This window comes from Diceros bicornis, chromosome 17 (genome assembly GCF_020826845.1).
Source record: "Diceros bicornis minor isolate mBicDic1 chromosome 17, mDicBic1.mat.cur, whole genome shotgun sequence".
Classification (NCBI taxonomy): domain Eukaryota; kingdom Metazoa; phylum Chordata; class Mammalia; order Perissodactyla; family Rhinocerotidae; genus Diceros; species Diceros bicornis.
The window spans coordinates 61968781-61989550 of NC_080756.1; the positions used below are offsets into that span (position 1 = coordinate 61968781).

Genomic DNA, 20770 nt, shown 5'->3' on the forward strand with positions numbered 1-20770 from the left:
CGCGCTGGACACTACAAAGGCCTTCCTCCGGGTCTTGAGGATGCTCCATCTGCTGACTTCGGAGACCATTCAACACGACTTTGGAGACCATTCAACACAACCTTCGTCTTCCAGGCCCCAGGCCGTTTGCTGTTGCAGGAAGATCCTCAACTTGGATGCTGCCCAGCCCTGGGGCCCAGCCGCCACCACAGCTGGTCCCACCCAGGTCCAAAGTCTGAAATCCAGCCTACTTTAGAACTAGATGTCCACTCTGGTCCAACAAGGCCACGCTGTGTGTGAAAAGGAAGGAGTGTGTGTGTGCGCGTGTGCACGCATCACAGGACGCTGTCTCCCCTTCCATGTCTGTCCCGGTAACAGGTGGCTTCTCAGGCAGAGGCAGCCAGCACATGTGGCCGACCTACAGAAGCCAGACTCCAACTTCCCCGTTTAAGGCCCAGCTGCAAGACCTCAGGGCAGGGGACACAAGGAGTGGGGCTGTCACAAACTGCTGCCTAGTCAAGGTCAGCAGCAACAGGCTGTCTGGGAGTGTCACTGGAGGGCCTCCGTGACCTGTGCACCTGGTCTAACAGGCTCCTTGGCTGAGTGTGCCGAGGCGTGGCCCTAGCCCGCTGAGCTGGTGTTTGCAGGGACATAACCCACCCAAGAAGACGGTTTCTTGCCCTCCTCACTGAGCATCGATGGGGCAGGATCTTCCGAGCAGGTATCATGAAGGAGGAGGGAGTCTCCCTAAGTGGGCCAGTGTGGCCCGCTCATAAAGTGAAATAAAATGGCACAATTTCTCCCTTTACCATTTTTCACTCTGGTTCCTAAGAAAGGACCATGAGGATTCAGGGTTCAAGAGGGGTTTTGGAGCCATGAGACATGGTGGTTCTTTGGAAGGAAGGGGGTCCATGAATCTGAGGTGGCACTCACACGGGGCGGGGGGCAGCCCTCCTTTCTGGTGGCCTGCCTAAAACAACAATCATCATTCCTACCACCTGGGGTCGCTGTGAACTGCAGCCAAATCCTCTTGTTTCCAGCTCTAATCGAAGTGAGTTCCTTTGAGGAACAAAAGGTGATTGGGACCAGCACAGGTGACCAGCAAACTCCACCGTCTTTCCCGACAGGCACGCCATAATCCATCCTGCCCTTTAGGAATCTGGGCCACAGTATATCCAGTTGAGCTGGTTCTGTTTTCTACCTGAGATGTCCACGTTTGTGTCAACTCCTTCTGGAATAGCTGGCAATATAGCTGAAAGGCTCTGGGAACGCGCTTCCATGGCAGTGACCTGGGCAAGGCTCACCTCCACCCATTTATTGCCATTTTTTCTCTCCCTGCTGTCAGTGTTACTGCTCCAGAGGGAAGCATCGTGCCTTTGGGATTAGCTCTGTGGGTGATGACGAAGTCGGCTGTACTCCTAATGGGTCAACACATCAAGGGAGGGGAAGAGCTGGAATGTGCCTCCATTTGGAAAAGCAGCCGAAGAGGCTTCTTGTAGCAGAGAAGAGCTGGCCAGGATTATTCCCTTCAATCTTTTTTTTTTTTTAATTTTATTTATTTTTTATTTTTTTCCCCCAAAGCCCCAGTAGACAGTTGTATGTCACAGCTGCACATCCTTCTAGTTGCTGCACGTGGGACGCGGCCTCAGCATGGCCGGAGAAGCGGTGCGTTGGTGCGCGCCCGGGATCCGAACCCGGGCCGCCAGCAGCGGAGCGCGCGCACTTAACTGCTAAGCCACGGGGGCCGGCCCCCCTTCAATCTCTTGGGGAAGACTCCAGTCTAAAGAAGGGTGATGTCAGCTCTCTCCAGGACCCCATGCACTGAATGTGCTTCAGGGACATCGACACATCTGAGCAAGGTAGGCCTGGAGGCCGCAGACTCCCAGGGCACCTGTGTCAAAGGGCAGTGCCACGCGGGCCTGGAGGCAGCGCTGTGAGGAGGGTCGCCAGGGCCACAGGGTCACTCTGACTGGGAGGATCCCTATGTCAAAGAATATGCTCCTTCTCTTCAAGAGGGTACTGGGGCGTGGTTTTGAAGCGCAGTTTTTTTTTTTTTGGTGAGAAAGATTGTCGCTGAGCTAACATCTATGCCAGTCCTCCTCTGTTTTATGTGGGACACCGCCACAGCATGGCTTGAGGAGTGGTGTGTCGGTCCGCGCCCAGGATCCAAACCCGCGAACCCGGGTTGCCGAAGTGGAGCATGCGCACTTAACCGCTACGCCACTGGGCCGGCCCGAAGAGCAGTTTCTTACCACCCCAGGTTGCTTCAGACATCTCCTCAAGTGACAGCAGTCAATGGCTGAGCCAGGATAAGATGGAGGCCTAAAAAAAGCACAAACTAAAAAAAAAGCTGTATTCTGGGGCTGGCCCTGTGGCTTAGCGGTTAAGTGCACGCGCTCCGCTGCTGGTGGCCCGGGTTTGGATCCCGGGCGCGCACCGATGCACCGCTTCTCGGGCCATGCTGGGGCCGTGTCCCACATACAGCAGCTGGAGGGATGTGCAGCTGTGACATGCAACTATCTACTGGGGCTTTGGGGGGAAAATAAATAAAATCTTTAAAAAAATTTAAAAAGCTGTATTCTTTAGACAACCTTGTACTCACCCACACATTCGCTAGACACATCATGACCTGCACGGACACCACCTACCTGAAACAGGCGGGTTGTGGACGCGGAAATGCATCCTGGCTCGCTGCCAAGTCCAGTAAAATGACTTAATAAATACAGTCTGTATTTCTTTTAAAAACTTTTATTGCGCATAAAATGGCCCATTTCCCTTTGTAGCTCAGTTGTTACCACCTTTAAAATTTTTTTCTTTAAACTCACTCCACTTTTTGCCCCACTGAAAAATTTCTTCTCTTTTGAGAGGATAAAGAACAGTCTATCATTGCTGGTTGAAAGCAGCTGGAGGATGGCTCTGGGGGGCAGAGGCCCAGAGATGTCCTCGGAGCAGGGTCAGAACACACACGGAGTTGCTGGTGACCCTCAAACTCAGGCCAGGGGTGCCTCTGCCTTCCTCCAGTGTTGCAGAACCTGGCGGCCCACTGTCCTGGCCGCGTGTCTGGCTCACTTAAGACTCTGGCGCTTCAGAGAAAGACAGATACATTTCTTGCTCCCCTGCCTTCAAGGGGGTTTCACTCTCAGGAAGAAGATCTGCCTTGAGCTGCATGCATTTCCAGAGCTGGAAAACATTTCATGCAGCATGTCACCCGGGTATTAAAATAAAATGCAAACTAGTGGTTACAAAATGGGAGCTTTAAAAAAAAAGTGCTCTGCTAGAACCCGAAGCTGTAACACTGTTAGAAGTGGAGAGCTGGGGAATATTTTGCAGGCTTGTGGATTTTTGAAGCTTCTCTGAAACATCTTCAGCTGCTTTCTAGTAGCTGCAGCAGCAGTGTGTGCTTCGGAAGGATGCAGGAGTGTTAAAGCCTGACCAGTGCTGGCTGGCAGCAAGGGGCAGACAGTAACATCTGGCGCTCCTGCCACCCGAGGCCACTCAGAGCATACGCTGCACCCTTACCAGCCCCTGCACACTCCTCCTTGTTCCAGGGTTAGCAGGAGCTATAAGGGATGGAGGCAGCTCTCCTGGGGCTTGGCCAGCCATGGTGGTATTCGAGAGGTGGAGAGGCTTAGGGACAGGGCCACAAGGGCGATGAAGGTCCTGTCCCAAGTCCAATTTTATTGGAAGGTTGGGGTTTAAAGATGGAATCTAGAACACCCTCCTCTCCCCCTTTATAAGAAAAGAATAAAAATGGAGACTGCCTCATCAGAAAACATGTAGTGAAGTTGGAGCTGTGACGGTTGCTAGCAGCACATCTGGATTTCCACAGGAGAGTGATGGCAGCTTTTGGACAAAGTGAAGAATAAGACAGGTTCTTTGACCCTCTGTGGTGAGAATGAATGTTCAAGCTGAGGCACGGCGTGGTTCCCCATGGAAGCCCCAAGGTCAGCACGGTGCCTCATCTGTCCTGCCCTCAGGCCGCCCTGAAGAACTGCCAGGCTGCTGTTCTCTCTACACTGGCCCCTTTCCGTCAGGCACTGGCTGGCGAACCTTTCCAGATTGGCCTGGCACTGCTGGCAATCCTTCCTGGGCTGTGTGCTAATTCTGTGGATGGACAAGCACTGCCCAACCGGATTTTCTCCGACAGTGGTTCTATGAGCTGTACACAGCCAGTCTCTGGCTGAACCATGAGAAATAAGCAGAGTTAGGCTCAAGGAGCCAGTTACCAGGTGCTTATCATCCCTTACCTTCCCATGCAGACGTGGGTACAGGGGAGGCTCAGGCTGGAGCTGCTATCTGTTTGTGAGAGACCAACCTAAACCCAATACATGCTGCCACACATGCACTTCTCTCCGGCTGGAGCTGAGGCTGGGCTGAGGGAATTCTCATCAGCCAGACAGTTTACAAGGTCCCACCTACACGGTCTCAGCTGGCCTGGAAGAGGGCTTACCCCCAAACTTTCTTTAGTAAATGTGTTGTGGGAGGTTACACTCTGGCACCAAAACTGAGAGAAAAATGGGTTATACAGAGCCAAGATCCCAACAGGGAGAGACGAGCGGCATCTGTGCCTTTTGGCCTGGCCTCAAACAGTGCTGAAATGTATCCCTGACAAGTGGATGGTGCAGACATAAGGGTCGGCGCCAGAGCGCAAGCAGGGTGCCAGGTGAAGGAAGAGGGGTCGGATGCAGAGTACAGGAGGAGACAAAGAGCTGTGAGCAAGGACCCGCAGGAGGGCTGCAGCTGCTCCCTGGTGCCCAACAGCCAGTGACTCTGTGAAGAAGGCTAATAAACAGACAAATGTGACAAGCTCAGCCAGTGTGGGGTGGGACTGTGTGGGGCGCAGCAGGGACACCTCCGTCATTCCTGCACCAGGTGCCAGGTGATCAGTGTCTCTAGTAAAGATATAAAAATGAAGTTGCTTTTCAAGTATTAAAAAAATAAGTTAATTGACAAAAAGAGTCTGAAGCGGCTGAGCATCTTGCCGGGTTGTCAGCTTCATTTCAAGTGCAAACACAGGAAAAACGCAAGGAAAAGATCATCTCCTGCCCCAAAGTGAAGCGCAGAACAGTGACAATGCCTGTCAACTGGGGGCTTGAAATGCAGGCCTCACTCCTGTTCCCCAAGTCAGCATTTTCCAGTGTCAAATGGTTGTGAACTAAAGCAAAATGCAGCAATCCACAGGCCTCAGGCCACAGCCTGAGAGGCCTGGGCATTTGGCCACTTGGGGTCCAGTGTGTGGTTTGGGGGCTGGGAGCAGACCCCTCCGGGGTCCTCCTTACTTGCATAATGAATTTTGGAGCCGGCCCACCCTCGGCTTCCCCTGTGATGTTGGGGTGGGTATCGCCCTGACTGGCTATTCCTCCTCCCAGTCTTGGTTCACATCTTGCTTTCCTGGGGTGTCTTCGTATCTTTGGTGGTGCTTCAGGGAGCATGAGGAAGACAGCTGCCTATCCGCTTCATGGAGATGCACTCTTGGCTGTGGTTCTGACAGAGGGAGCCGCCTCCTTCTCTTATCAAACGTGCCTGTGGAAGAAGGGGCACCAGCCTCCGCGCGTCCTCAGGGAGCGTGCAGGTGTTTCCTTTTCCCACATCATACATCAAACGCTCCAGGTTCTGTCTCTCTGGAGCAGGAAGTCAGGGTGGGCCTCTTCCAAGGAGGCTGAGCCCCCTCAGGTAATCATCCTCACCTGGGGTCCCCAACAGCACAGACGCTTGACTCGCTTTTCAAGAGGCACATGGACATTTGGGTGCAAACTCCTGGAGGTGCCAGCCTTCTCAGCTCTCGGATCTGGGTGCTTTAGGAGAACCCAGCCCAGGTCAGGCAGATGCCGCAGACCAGCCGGCCAGAGTGTGGGTAGGAACTCAGGACCAGTTCAGGCTGAAGCCCTTTGACAGCATGACGGCCTCCAGGTCCTTGTCCTCCTCTTTTTCCCGGAGCCGCTGCTCCTCTAGCAGGGCCACGAGGGCATCTCTCTGCTCCACCACATCCAGCATCTCATTCAGGATCTTCTTCTCCTCTGACAACTCCTCCTCGGTCTTCAGGTGATCTGGACATACCCAAAGACATTAGGTCTATAGGGCCAGGAGCAACTGGCCCACCCCAGCCTTCCCGTGCACCTCACCTCCATGCCCCTCTCACCTTCCACTGCCATCCGCTCCCGGAGCTCCTGCTGCAGGCGGCTCTGCCGGTCTTCCAGTTCCAGCTCCCGGGCACTGGTATTGCAGGGGAGGAGGGGGGAGATAAGCAACAGTGACTTGGGGACCAGATCTCCTCATCTTCTAAATTAGGAAGAAGCTATGCTCCTGCTCTGACAGGCACTGAGCTAATGTCCCCCCCTTAGCTGGGTCCCCAACCTAAGGCCACTCACAAAATCATCAGCTCCGACTCGTAGCGCACCATGGCATTTTTCTCTTGCACCAGCTTGAACCACTCCTGCATGAGCTTGGGGTCATCCTTCTTGCCCATTCCTGCCAAGAGAGAGGGCGGTCAGGTGTAGGGACTGTCTGCGTCTACCCCGCCGGCAGGAGTCATCACACTGGGGCAAATGTGCAAAGAGAGCCGAGCAGGATGCTGCCGGAACACTCCCAGGCCAGGCCCCAAGTGAGCCTACAGCCAGGGCACCACGCCTACCGGGGCCCAGCCAGTCTGCGCTTCCCATCCACCTCTCAGGCCTGGGCCTCCCCCTCAGGAACGGGTTGTTTGGGCCTCTGCTGCTCAACGGTTTTCTTTTGGTATATTTCAAGTGCTTTGCCTTCCTTTTTTCTTTTTTTCATCCATTTAAATATTTATTTAGTACTTGCTATGTACTAGGTCTGCCTCGAGGAAATTAGTCTAATGAGTGAGGCAAATGTGAATTTATCCACTACACTTAGCCTTCCTTTTCAGTTACACTCGTCATCTCAGCTCTTTCCTGGGCTGGTGCCCACTCCAGGCCACTGGTACTGATGCCTCACCATTTCTTTATATCCCAACCAGGGGGATAAGATCCCTTTTCTCAACTTGTGGCCTATCAGGCTTTCTCACACACACTCTCCCAATGAATTCTGTATGGCACATGCAGTACATCCCAGGATGACTATCAGGTTTCTCATCAAGGGCAGAGAAACACCAGCAGACCCTAGAGACTAACTAAGGCTGCCACTCCCGGCTCCAATCTGAGGCCAGCAGCAGTTTCTGGGGCTCGTGCCTCCTGCCGGCTCAGGCTGCCCTGGACCAACACGAGACCGGTATCTCAATCTCCAGAGCGCCTGACCCTGCTGGGCTTAACTGCAGGAGGATGGAAGGAAGAACTTCCCAAGGAACCAACTATCCAAGGAGGGAGTAAACTCCTTTTCCTTGGAGCACAAAGAAGCTCATGGCAACGGTATGGTCCTGCCTAAAGGCAAAAGACAGACTATGTCAGTGGTTCTTCAATATTTTTGGATTACAAACCATTTTGAGACTCTCAGGAAAGCCAGAGACTCCCCTCCTAGAAAAATGCATCTGCACACATCCAACAATTTAATATAGAACTTCAGGTTGTTCATGGACTTCCTGAAGGCCGTCCCTGGGCCCCAGGTAAGGAGGCACTAGGCTGGGAGATCGTTCAGAACACCTTCCTTCTCACGAGGTGCTTGATGGGATGCATCATCCCGGTAAAGACCAAACCCAGAAACGTGTGCAAACACCCTCGGGGAGCAACTCGCCTGGATCAAGCCCCTTCCTCACTGCTCTCCTGCATCTCCCACCTGACTTCCCTGCGCCCTGCTCAAAGATAACTCTCTCTCTGTATCGTTGTTTGCTTGACACACACAAGGCCCAAGCCAGTTACTCTTTCAACGGGGCCACACTCTGGAGAGGCAGAAATGAATCGTTTTCACACAAGCAGGGAATTAGTGTGTGTGCCGTGTCCCAATGCACGTGCAGCTGTGCTCTGGGGCTGTGCTCCTATCCCTGAGTCCTCCTCTGAAGGGTGGAAGCTCCCTCCTGACCGCTAGAGCCTGCTACTGCGGATTGCACGCCGGAGTGTCCGGGGACCAAAGCTCTCCTCACCCAAACGAGTAGACTCGGTTCTTTGGCTTTTAAAGCAGCCTACAGCTCAGTTCCATGCATTCCTTTCTGAGCGTCTCTGCACAGTGCGCCCACATGGCCATGAAGGATGGAGCCCGGAGGCATGCAAGCTGTCCAGTGCGGCAAGCTGTGAATGCACTGGGAGTCCCTCCCTCCATCCCACCTCCCTATGTGCAAGAACAAAACAACCCACAGGGAGACATCCAAACACCACTCATGAGCTATGGGAGAGACTGTTCGCAGCCAATGAGCAAAGTACGCGGTGGGGTGTGACAGTCACATGAGCACCATGGAGAGCAGAGTAAGAGGTTAGCAAGGGTTAGTCAGGGCCACACCCCCTCCCCTCCCACATGCCTTCTCAATGACAATCTGATCACCACAACAGACTTCAAATCAGACAAACTTGAAAAACACACAAATTCGGCAAGACACAGGGTAGAGAAGTTTGCTCTTAGTGGTTGTTTTGGAAAAGAGCTCAGGGCATTTGTGTAGACCAGTCTTTGTAAGGACAGTATTCCTCGACTCCGCCAATACAAATTGCTGCCGCACAGGCAGGAGGCTCCTCACCTGTGTCCCTGGCCCCTCTATCTGCTGGACTGGAGGCTGAAAGGCCCAACCACGAATGGTGGCACAACATCGTGGGGCGCTCGCTCTGCCGCAGCCTGAAAGCTCTCTGGCTTCACCCCCACCCCAGTCCTCCCCTGAGACAGTCAAAGGGATACTGTACCTTGTAAGAAACTGCCACATACTCGTCGAATTTTTTAACAGGGCTATCAAGTGTCAGAGAAAGAACGAGAAATAGCTGAGTTTGGGTCCCTGTTTGACTGGTGTCGCTATGACCCGAGAGGCAGTGGGGAGGGCTCAGGGTTACGTTACCTTCCTGGACACAGCAAGGGCAGAAGGAGAGAGGTCTACGCCGCGGAGTTCCGCCACTGGGCTCAACTTCACAAAGGACCAAACCAGGAAGAGGAAGAGGAGGAGACAGAGAAAGAGAAAAAGGAGGAGGAGGAGTGTGGAAGTGGAGAGGGACAGGGAGAAGGCGAAACAAAAAACAAGCAAAGGACAAAAAGCATAAAAAGTGAGAAAGGAACAACAGGAGGAAAAGAGAAAATACAAGAAGTGGAAAAGCAGAAACAAGGGAAACAAAGTCTACGAATGTGTTAAGGCCTTTCCCACATGGAAGCTGCGGGGAGCAGCCCTGGCGCCGGCGGGGCTGAGAAGAGGCGCTCCCTCTTAGCGGTGGGCGGGCGGGCGGGCGGCTGAGGGTGGGGCTGCTCCTCCTTCCTCTGGGCATTACCTCATGGTGGCCTTTGGGCTCCCTCCTCAAAAATGCCCAAAGCCCTGGACAGGTCTGTCCACTTGTGTGGAACCGACCATATTAAATATGAGGCCAATAATGCTGCCAGGTTTACAGGTGACAATCTAGGGTCACCAAGCAAACCTGTGTAAAATACTCTAAGATGTCACCATAGACACATGTGCTCCAGGTAAAACTAACCTTGGATAGTCTAAGGGGTGAAAAGGGGTCTGTGACCACCAGAGTACCATGCCCACAGAAAGAAGCTGAGTCTACGCAGGCAGCACCTAATCTTGTGATGGGCTCCAAGGCTCTGACATCTGCAATGCTTTGAATCCTGAGACAAGACATGTTGGGGGAAACATATCCACACAGAGGCGACTCCCACCATTCCGTACCACTACCCCCCTGTGCCAGGGAGAACCAACCCCCTCCTTTTCTTCTGCCCCTCGCACCTCTGTGGAGGGATCCAATGCCACAGCTGGGGCAGGGCTGTCACACTTTGGACTGTAAGACGAAAAGGGGTGAGCTGACAGGACATGCCAAAAACTCACAGTAACAATGCTCTAAGAGTCGTGGACGGGGCACCTGAGAGAAGACAGTGCGAGAGAGACATCTCTAAGACTCAGGGAGACCTGATGGTGCATCAAGGAAGAGGGAGAGGAGCCCAGCAAGGGACCATCACAGAACCACAGGGGCACACACAGGAGACACGGGCCTCGGAAGAAGGGCCTCGGGGAATGCAGGGTGGGGTAAGCAGGTGGTTTCACAGATTAGAACAGAGTTAAGAAACAGGCTTATTTTAGTCACCAGAAACGCCAAATAGACAAGCTGCTGGTGGAGAGGCCCTTCTGCTCTGCAACTGAACAAATGCAGGCACCACGTTTCTCTTTCTTTTAAGCCTTCACAGTGTTCTCCATTGTGCTCTGTGCACAGCAAAGCTGACATTTGGTAAAACTCCACAACGAAAGCCAGAGACGGTGTGTATGCGTGTGTGTGAAATGCTGATTATACCCACTGTTCCAAACAGACATGACCATGACCAGCTGATGCGCAGGGGTGGGGGAGAAGGGTTCCCTTCCTAAAAAACACTCTACTTTATAGCTGACCTACATTCAAAGTGTAGAGTGTATGTTGGTGCTCAGAATACCAGGACAGATCCCATGAAATAGTGTCAATGAACAGTCTCTGCCGCTTCCTGGGACTGATGTTACACGCAAACAGGCCATGATGCAGAGTGGATCTGTGCCCATATACATCAGCAAGGGACAGTGACATGATACACAACCAATACACACCCAAAATATGTAAGGATGTACCTGCCTGTATATTTAAAAACGTGTTTCTACTTTCTGGACATCACAGAACAGGTTTTAGCTCCATTATGTAGACCACATCCTTACACACTCTTTCCAACACAGAAGACAGGATGAGATAACAGAATATTCAGAACACAAATTAGGAAATGAAACTAGAAAAGGGGCATCAGGTAAAGCAAGTGTTAAAAAAGAAAAGGCATTCTCCTCACACAGGCCGAAGGCAGCACGTGCCACGGCCAGCAGCCTCTCTGGAAGGAGCTGGGTGAGCTGACACTTTCTTCCTTAGACTTTTCTGCACACACCAAAATTCCCATAATGTATACTACTTTTATAATTAGGAAAAAACACCAATCAATATTGTTTTAAAAGGAAGAAAGTGAGGGGAAAAACCAGTCAAACAAGGGGAGTTCCACCCCAGACTTGAATCTGAAACGAGCAAGCAAAGAAAGCACAGAGGTACTGATTTTGAGAGCAATTTCTTTGCCTTTTTTGGAGATGTGAGAAATGCATGATTTGGTTCACTAGTTCTAAGGGCAAAGATGTTGTCAAGCTTACGGCAGATAAAAGTTTTTTTATGTTATTTTTTTCATGCCAGGGTAAGAGCTCTTTGTAATGGGCACCATATTTATCACCTCTCAAACCATTTCTGTGTCCTCTGAGCTCCAGCCGTCACTTCTGAGCGACCCCAGGATCTGGGTCTGGTTGGAGGCTCTCTACCGGCAAGTCGACACTCTCATCCTGGACTACTCCGCCCACCTTCAACAATCTGCAAGCTCCCCTGGCTCCACTGCAGCCAACTGAAGCTTTTCCCCTCAAGCAGCAGTCCCTTTTGCAATGTGACCGCCATCAGCAGTCCTGTAGCACACGCTCACCTCGACATCTGGGGCAGGTGATATGTGTCACTGAGTTTTGAAAAGCAGCAGAATATCACCAGACAGTAAGGCAGGTTTCTTCATGTTCTGGGTGATGCATGAAATAAGCATGGACAGTGCTTTACGGTTTCAAAACACTCTCACATCTATGATTTCAGTGGATTCTTACACTGGCCCAGGGTGGCTACCCGGAAAAGCACCAGCATCTCTATTCTCAAATAAGGGATCTGAGGCTCAAAGACGGTAAATGTGGCACAGCTTAACTAAAACCCAGATCTTCCTTTCCTGTTCTGAACTACGAGTTTGTCCTCTTTAAAGGCCAACAAAGGCTCTAGGCAAATCTAACAAATGGTAGCTATTAGAAGCAGCTCCAAGAAGAGGAGTCACATACAGACCCCATTCAAAATGCCAGACCCGGAAGGGCAGCCACATCATCCCTTCCCCCCAGCCTTCTGGAGAGGCCCAGAGAGAAGCAGTGACTGGGGACATAGTGAAGCTAGGGCCTGAATCCAAGTCTTGCCTTCCTAAGTTGGGGATGCTCTCCACACTACCACTTGGCCGGACCTGCGTGGACCTCGCTCCAGGCCCTGCCTCTCATGTGTCCCAGGGCTGGTCCAGGACCCAGTAGGTTGTGGAACAGTTGACAGGGTAAGAAAAGTAAACAATCCTGTGGCAACCCCCCCTGCTCTACACTTGTTCTTTTTAATTTTCATCTTCCTCCTACTTCCTCATAAAGGCTTTGTCCAAGACACTCCACCCCAGAGCACTGCATCCTCCCCTCCCATCCCGTAAGCTAACGGAATGAAATGTCAGGATAGCTGGGAAAAACCAACCAGCCCTCCAGACAATGAGCTTGGATGTTCATGTGAAATGTGGACAAACCTTACTGCAGTCCTTCTAGTCGTCAAAATCCCAGGATCCCGCAGCCCTGAGACTGAGTGGTAGGGAAGGGTCGGGCACCTGTCTCACAAGGAGAGGTGAGGATGTGATTATAAAGCCTGCAGGGGCCAAGACCAAGGTCCAGCTCCCTTTATAGGCAACAGGGACAACACGGGCTGCGACAGCATCGGCTTGAGGCTCTGCATCTCCAGTTCAATCATTCCCTCTGCCTGGTTAGATTTAACTCATTGGCTTCCACATTGGTGCTAAATCAAAACAATGAAACATTGTTTTCGTCTCATAGGTTGATTTGAAGCACAATGTAAGAGATTAATAAATTACACAGGGAGTGTTTACTGAGCACCTCTGACGCACCACGGGCTGTACGAGCCACACATCAGTCTGTTTTCTCTAAGAGCCAAAGAAGGAACAATTTTCCGGGTGGAAGCAAAGATGAGGGCAGCCGCAGCAGGACAGCCATTTGGTGGGCCAGTTGCAAGGATTTCTGAATAGAAAGACAGGGGACGACCAGGGAGCTGGTGGGGCTGAGAGGCAGCCGTGGGGTCTGCCTTATCCCAGTATCTGTCTTTCCACCACACAGGCTCCCAGGTCCCTTGCTGGACAAAGGAGCCCTCACCACAGGCTTAAGAGCTGGAAGGTCGCTACAGCCAGTGCCCAACAGACCATGGAGAGGGGCCTGCTAGGGAGACGACTAGATTCCAGAAGTCCCAGCCTGGACCACTGCATTTCCCCACGGAAACACTGGTTATGTCCAAGAGTATCACAGCCGAGGACTGCACACTAGAGACTTTGAGGTAATGGTGAGCTGAGCCACCGTTTATAACTGCATTTCCACATGAAAATACAAAATTCCAAATAATCAGCTCACAAACATCAGCCTACTATCCTTTTATAGGCTCAAAACTGTCCCCTGACACCTTCCCTTGGATATACCACAACTTGTTTCATGCACAAAACCCCGTAAGTACCCCAGGGTTAGGTGACTTTCCTTTCAGCTACACTTTCAAAGAATGCTGCACAGAGGAAGGATTCTTTTTGATTTTGACTTCCTTTTGACCTCCGAACAACCAGCTCCCAGGTGTCAAGGATGGGAAAGAGGCATGCTTATTTCTCGGTCCCATTTCGAGTTCCGCCTTCCTGCCCCAGGAGCTCTGGGTCAGTCTCTGAGGGTCGGCCTTGTGCAGCCCTCATCTTGCCCAGGGGGACTCGCGTTGCTCACAAAGTTTTGGGCAGTAATGCCACAATATTTACTGATAGCTGAGCCAGCGCTACAGTAATACCCTTTCATCCAATTCATGCTACGGATACGACCAGAATTTTGTTCACCTTTTCCTAGGAAACATCAGGAGCCTTATCTTTCATGCCCAAACTCAATCTACTACATTAAACTTGCAGAAAGCCACATGCCCAGGGTTGGGAGAATTTCTTGGCGGTTCAGATATAAGGAAAGGGCTTTCATTGATTTGCTTTTCTGTGTTGTTCAGATTATGTAGCCTGAAGCAAGGGAAGACTGACCAAATGTTTTGTTGAGTAAGATCATACTCGCCTGTACTGACTCCTTGCCCAGTATTAATGCCATGCCCCTGACACAACGTAGCCTTTGCACTGTAAGGCTGAGGCAACCAATTCCAAACCCAGGGCACCGACAGACACTATGGCCTAACAGGGAATCTGGCCGGCTGGTTTGTGATGCTGCAGAGTGGCCAGGAGGCATCATGATAGGGGGAGCTCTCTGGTCCGGCAGGCCCACTCTACATACATATGATAAGGCTGGGGAGATGCCTTGTGTTCTAAAAACTCGGTGCAGAATGAATCTCTAGATTGGAGGAAAAAAATGAAGGCCAAAAAAAAGCATGTAAGAATTGAGATTCAACACATACACACACACACACACACACACACACACACACACACACACAGGAATGCTGGGAAATCTCAAGGATTTTACAGTTCCTAAGCAAAAACAGAGGCAGGCTAATGCTCAGATCAAAAAGACATGCCAAAAATCGACCAACATCAAATTAAGGGAAGCAAACAGAACAGAAGACTCAGAAGGGAGGGGGAAGTGAGCAGGCTGGGAGTAGGCCTCCCTGTGCCTCCCAGCCCAACTCACCAACAACAGAGAAAGACCACCTTCCAGTCCTTCATGTTACATTTCTAAACCATTCATGTTTTTTCAATTTCCCTTTGAGGCATACAAATCAAGAGATGAGATCTAACTAGAAGTTAGGTGTGTATATTTTTAATTGAAAGTTCTTCAGAAGAGATATGGCTTTTACCTAAAGATTTCCAGTCATCTATCTGTTCTAGTGCAGCAAAATGTGGTGGCTGGGCAGGGCAGGGGGGCCGTTCAGTGTCCTGGGGAAGAGGAGGGATGGAGAGTGAGATCACTCGGGGGCCCTCCCTCTCTGGCCCAGGCTCGTTTATATGTTTTTTCAATGGTTTCTGTTGAAATCGCAGTTTCAGCTACGTGAAGAATGGATCTTTATTCTCTATACTCTGTGCTCAAAAAGAGACTTTTAATACAGGTTTGGAGTCTTCAGTTAGCTGAGAGCCATCGAAAGACCCTCCTGAAGCCACACAGTGTGACGGCAGAGCACCTGGCAGGGAGCAGGAGCCAGACTCCTCCAGGCAGGTATGGAGTTCCCAACACCTGAACGCTGCCTGGAGCTTCGTCTTCCCCACCTGCGAGATAAGATTGGTGCTGAGGCCCAGCAATGGCATTTCTGACAGCCTTTTGGGGATAGAAGAGTAGAGAAGCAATCAGGTTCTACATTTCAGGGTCCAGATTTCAAAAGGGCAATTTTTTTCCCCCAAATAATGAGTACTGCCAAGTTCTCCAAGAATGAAACATCAGCAGAAACTGAAAAGGGAGCTAATTCTGGCATCTATGTTTTCCTCCTGGAGCCTGATAGGAACAGGGCCAGAAGACCCTTGCTCTCTGCCGGAGTACACACGTGACTCCTTGTGGAATGGACGTTTCCTTCACGCTCCTCGGTAGGGCAGCAGGAGCCTCTGTGTGGTGAGCAGAACCCACGAGAGAAGTCTGAATTTTACACAGACATCACCCTGAGCTGAGAAAAAAGGACGTGAGGAGGTGATGAGGACCATGCAGGAGGGTCACAAGGTGTCTGATGGTGGATGCACTGAGTTCCTTTTTTCTATTTATTTCATTTTCCCCTAGAATTTGCTGGAATTCTAAATCCTAAAGGCTAGTAGCTGGAGTCCAGGAACATAGAAATGAAAACAGCCAACTACCTTTCATCACTCAAGCAATAGGGGTAAAGAAAACAAAACTAGACACACGAGGTAACGAGTGTGGCAACAGTACCTTGAGCTGGGAGGGAATACGGAGTACAATAAAGAGATGGGTTTTGACAGCTCCTTCCAGGAGATTTTGAATTAAAAAAAAAAATATTTTTCACACATTGAGATTCATTTAGAACTGACAAAAACATTCCCCAGGGAGTGTTAGAGGGAGGCAGGAAAGGAGTCAGGACCTCAGACAGGGAATGGGATTTGTTAATTGGAATGTAAGCAACAGCCCTTTTGCAGCATCAATGGCCACGAGTGTGGAAGTCCCTGAACACACCAGAAGCTTCGGGGCAGTGAAGGAATCTGTGGAGGGACAGGAAGCCGTGGGTCCATGGGGTCGGAGACCGGAGAGCAGAGACCAGCGACAATCCACCTTACCCAATAAGGCCAAGGGCCTGCCTCTTACTGGAGGAGCTTCTCTAAGAACATGGCACTGTCTTATGTCAGGAGTCACAGAGTTACAGCTTTTGTTTTAAATGAATGGGCCAAGAAGTGGCTCTCTTAAAAGGATGAGATCACGGCAAAAAATGAGAGAGAATGACCTTTGCCAGCTCTTCCGTTTTAAGACCACTTCTAGGCCAGGAGCCTGCAAGGGGAGATGAAGAGGTCAGACTGCCTGACCAAGGACGTGGGGACTCCAGGAAGGTGCGGAGTCCCCTCTGGTTAACCTCAGGACCAGCTCCTTGGCACTCCTCTTGACAAAATGGCAGCCTTCCAGGAGAAAAACTGCCCTAAGTATAGAAATGAGACTCATGGAGTAGTTATTTCTCTAAGCCAATACAAATGGTGAGCTTTGTACAGCAGGACATCAAAAATACTGAATTCTTTAAGGTAGTTGTTTTCCTACTTTAGAGGGCATGAGAATCACCTGGAAGGTTTGTTAAAACACAGACAACCAGGCCTCACCTCCAGAGTTTCTGATTTGGAAGGTCTGGGTGGGGATTCAGAATTTGCATTTCTTTTTTTTTTTTTTTTGTGAGGAAGATCAGCCCTGAGCTAACATCTGCCAATCCTCCTCTTTTTGATGAGGAAGACTGGCCCTGGGCTAACATCCATGCCCATCTTCCTCCACTTTATATGGGACGCCGCCGCAGCATGGCTTGCCAAGCGGTACGTTGGTGCATGCCCGGGATCTGAACTGGCGAACCCCGGGCCACCAGAACGGAACGTGTGCACTTAACCACTTGCGCCACCGGGCCGGCCCCAGAATTTGCATTTCTAATAAGCTTCCAGGTGATGCTGCTGATGCTGCTGGTCCAGAGACCACACATTGAGAATAACTGCCTTAGACTTTTCCTGTCTCCATTGAAAAGAACTGCAAAGTCAGTCCCAGGACAAAGCAAGGAGGGAGGGACATTATTACAGGCATCTGTCAACACAGCCTTAAGTTTGATGAATTTGGGCAGAAATCACAAGTGACACCTTTCCCATGCACTTGGATCTTCTAGGGGAGACATGAGCACACCCTAATGAAAATGGTTGAGGCTGAGTTCTTCACATGTTTGGTTCACGAGTGGTTGGCAGTGAGCTTCCTAGTGGATGTGACACCTACAAGTTGTGAGGGATGAGAGTCAGGGCAGAGGTCATGTTGGAGTGTGTGCATATTTGTGCCTGTGCACGTGTGTATATATGAATGCATGTGAGTGTGCATGTGTATGAGTGCACGTGAATGTGCCTATGAGTGCATGTGAGTGCGTGTATGAGTGCATGTGAGTGTGTGTGTGTGCGTGTGAGTGTGCGTGTTGCTACTGTCAAACAACCAAACAGTATTAGAAGGACCAGGATTCAGGTGCAAGGTTGATTGGCAGGGGTAGGTAAACTTTCATTATAAAAAATTAAAATAACCCCACACAGCAAAAGCTATCTCAGATCTTCCTCTGGAGTATATATGGGCAGTGGGAGGATCTGCATGCTGCTCCATTACGAGCTGGAAAAGGGCCTGTGCTTTTGCTATTTGGTTATCAGATTGATTTCTTCTTGTTGTTTGTGAGCAGGGACTGGGGAGAGCAGGCAGGGAGAGGGTGTCAGCAGGGTTAGTGGCAGCAACAGATGCTGCTATACATACCACCCAGATGCAAGTCGATGAGGTCACTGTAATAAGACTCTCCCCAATAGTCTACAAGGAATTGGTGAAGAGAGAGTTATTGGAGCGGATAACCCTCCTGTGCCCCCCATACCCCAAACAATCAATGACATGAAGCATAAGAAACACACAGAGATACAGCAAGAAGGCCAAGAGGAACAGCTGGAAAGCATGCATCTCCCTGCAGTGCATTCCACATATACACATGCTGAGCCACATACTTCCTGGTGGGGAGAGAGGGGTGTTTGCTAAAAACCACAGGTGATCGAGTTAATAGCCAATCACAATGTGACTCTTATTTACACCTCCAGTCATTCAGGATGGAAGGCCTTGGGTTTGTTGGGAATCCTGACCTTGCTGGGACCCAACCTTATCTAAGAAGATTTTAAAAAACTCAAGAGCAGATCAGGGGCTACTTACTTCCTTGGTTACTGGATATCAGAAGCCCCAGGCTCAGGGGCTGAAGGCAGGAGGCGGACATCCTAACAGGCTCTGCAGGGACCCCAGTCCTCAGGCGGGAAAGCAGAGCTCTCCCAAGAATTCACACGTGGGGCCCCACTGGAGAGAACATCAAACTCCTCGCAGAACCACTTTTGCTGATGGGTTTGAGAGGAGGGAGATCCTGTTTCTTCTGAGTTTAGGCCCCCAACTTCAGCCAGCCTTCTCTTTAACAGCAGGGCATGAGCTGTGACTATCTGCCCTAAAGTTCTTGGAAGTCTGCTGGCCTTTCAGCTCTGGTGGCTGTCCAGCAAGGATGTTATATTCTTCCCATGCTGAGATGCAGAGCTGGGCACTGCCGAGGGCTGGGCTTGGGCAGGCGGTCCTCATCTTTCCAGAATCATAAACAAATGCAGAGCACAACAAAAGCCAGCTGCTACTTGTTACCCTTTTCCTCCAAATCTCATAACGTGAATGCTGGTTCTGAATGCAGCCTGTGTTCCACATGAGGGTTCCCCCTTCAAGAATGGACACACCAGAAAGCAGAATGTAATCCTGGAATGGTTTTTCAACTCATGCTCAAGGCTGATCCAGTAGTTTAAGATTGAACCAGGATTCCAGAAACAGAAAGGGCTTCCCTGGTGCTCCTGACCAGAAACCACATGAGTCTCAGTTTTGCCCTGGGCTCAAAGGCCGTGAACCTAACCCACGCAGTCTGGATATACATGAGCCGTGGACAAGTTGAGATCAACGGGGTGGCAGGTCCATATCAGATCTCTTCTCTGGAAGGGCAGCTTGGCTAACAGTCAGACCCTTTCAGAGAGCGATGGAAGCTTGAGCCCATCAAGTGAGACAGAACGGCAGGTTTGACCAGCAGCACGCTCTCAGGAAGGGGCTGGCTAGCATTGCTGGAAGGCTCCAGACTATCATGCTCAACTGAGATTACCTTCTTAAGAGTTCAGCCAGGAGCAACGAGACTAACAAGAGGAATGGAAAGCAGAAGCAGGAGAGAAAGGAGTAGCCAGTGTGCACAATCTAGCCTCAAAGATGATCTCTGCCAAGTAGGAACAAGGCCACTGGGATTTCAGACAACTGGCGAGCCTTGGAAGTGATATGCTTAAAGTAAGAAAAGGAAAATAACATACTTGGAAATACAGTCTTATGGTAGAAGCTACGACATGCTGAGAACTCCCCAAATGCATTATGGGGAAATCTCCCAACAGAGCCACCAAAGCCTTTCTTTAGACACAGAACAGACGTGCATTTGGGTAGAAGCATTCTGCTAAAGCCTTGCTTAGAAGAGTTTGGACTAGAACGGTGGTTTTCAAACTGTTCTGTGGAACCCTAGGATTCTTCAAGTGGTATTCCTGGGGTCTCCCAGATACCTGATTCACAAATACTTTTAACTCATTTAAAAAACTTAAATAAGACACAACATGCTAACGTGTTTGATATGCCAACTTTTAACCCATTGAAGACCATCAACACATTAATTTGTGCCATCAGGTAAATGTGCTTTTGTGAGGCCCTCAGGAAGTTTCCTCTGCCCTCTGTGGGCAAGTACCTAACTCCCTGTAGATGTGTTAGGGAAGAGGAAATGTTATTTATTTACTTAAATTTTGGCCTGCAAGTAGAGCACTCCTGTACAGCTGTGCAGGGGAGTGTCCTGGGAGAGCCATGACGCAGCGGGCCCAGCCTCTCAGAGCAGCTCCCATCGCAGCGCGTGCTTGCCATGGTAACACTCGCGCTGTGAGGGCACAGCACAGGTGGTGTCTGTGTTTGCTCATGCTTGGGAGCGTTCACCTGAGATGCATCCTTTATAAGGAAGATGAACTGCTGTTCAAAGTTTGTTTGTGTGATGATTCACTGCTCACACAATACCTACTGCTCCACTTTAAGCTTCCAGCATCTAGATCATTTAAATTACATCTATCCTGAGATTGCCAGGTGAGCTGGTAAAACACCTGTTCCTATTTACAGCAGCTGTGTCTGTGTCACAGGACATCCCCACACTGTGCCCCAGGGATGCACTAGGTACTGAGGCTTACTAACACTTGCAGCTTTCTACTATAACCTGTATTTTCAAATCTGTGTTTATTAACATCTTAGAGTAATTCTTTTTGATTTTAAGTTTATAATTTGGCTTGTAAAAAGAGTTCTGCTGCTAAGAAACAAATCTGAAAATGACTGACTTCGATGAAATTCTGGTTGTATATGTTTATGAAAAGGTAGTTATCTAAACAACCAGAAAGAATTTTGGCAAAATCCTATGCCAATCTTCAGTGGTCTATCTTTTTCTGGCCCCTTGGCAGTCAGCAGCTGGAATAACGTGGCCTGTCACAGAAGCGCTGAAGCGCTGTCATGGACTTAGCCTGCATGGCAGCCAACAGGCACAGGAGTGCTTTACAGAACCCCCCAACGCTGGTGACGGCCCCCCACACCTCAGAACCCTGCGCAGGAGGGGCAGCCATCTTCTCGAGCACTGTCACTCACTATGAAATGCAGGTGCACATGCCT

General features: G+C 50.4%; 1 protein-coding gene across 12 annotated transcripts in view; it reads right to left on the reverse strand.

Annotated features, from left to right (window-relative positions):
• Positions 1 to 2711: 2711 nt before the first annotated feature.
• MICAL3 (microtubule associated monooxygenase, calponin and LIM domain containing 3) overlaps positions 2712 to 20770 on the reverse strand; it is a 215204-nt gene continuing 197145 nt past the window's right edge. For all 12 annotated transcript variants that reach the window (XM_058559164.1, XM_058559163.1, XM_058559169.1 and 9 more), the window contains 3 exons: positions 6348 to 6447; positions 6119 to 6192; positions 2712 to 6026 (listed from right to left, as the gene is read on the reverse strand). In XM_058559164.1, the coding sequence (XP_058415147.1) occupies positions 5842 to 6026; positions 6119 to 6192; positions 6348 to 6447 (359 nt within the window). In that variant the 3' untranslated portion in view covers positions 2712 to 5841. The remainder of the gene's footprint in view (positions 6027 to 6118; positions 6193 to 6347; positions 6448 to 20770) is intronic.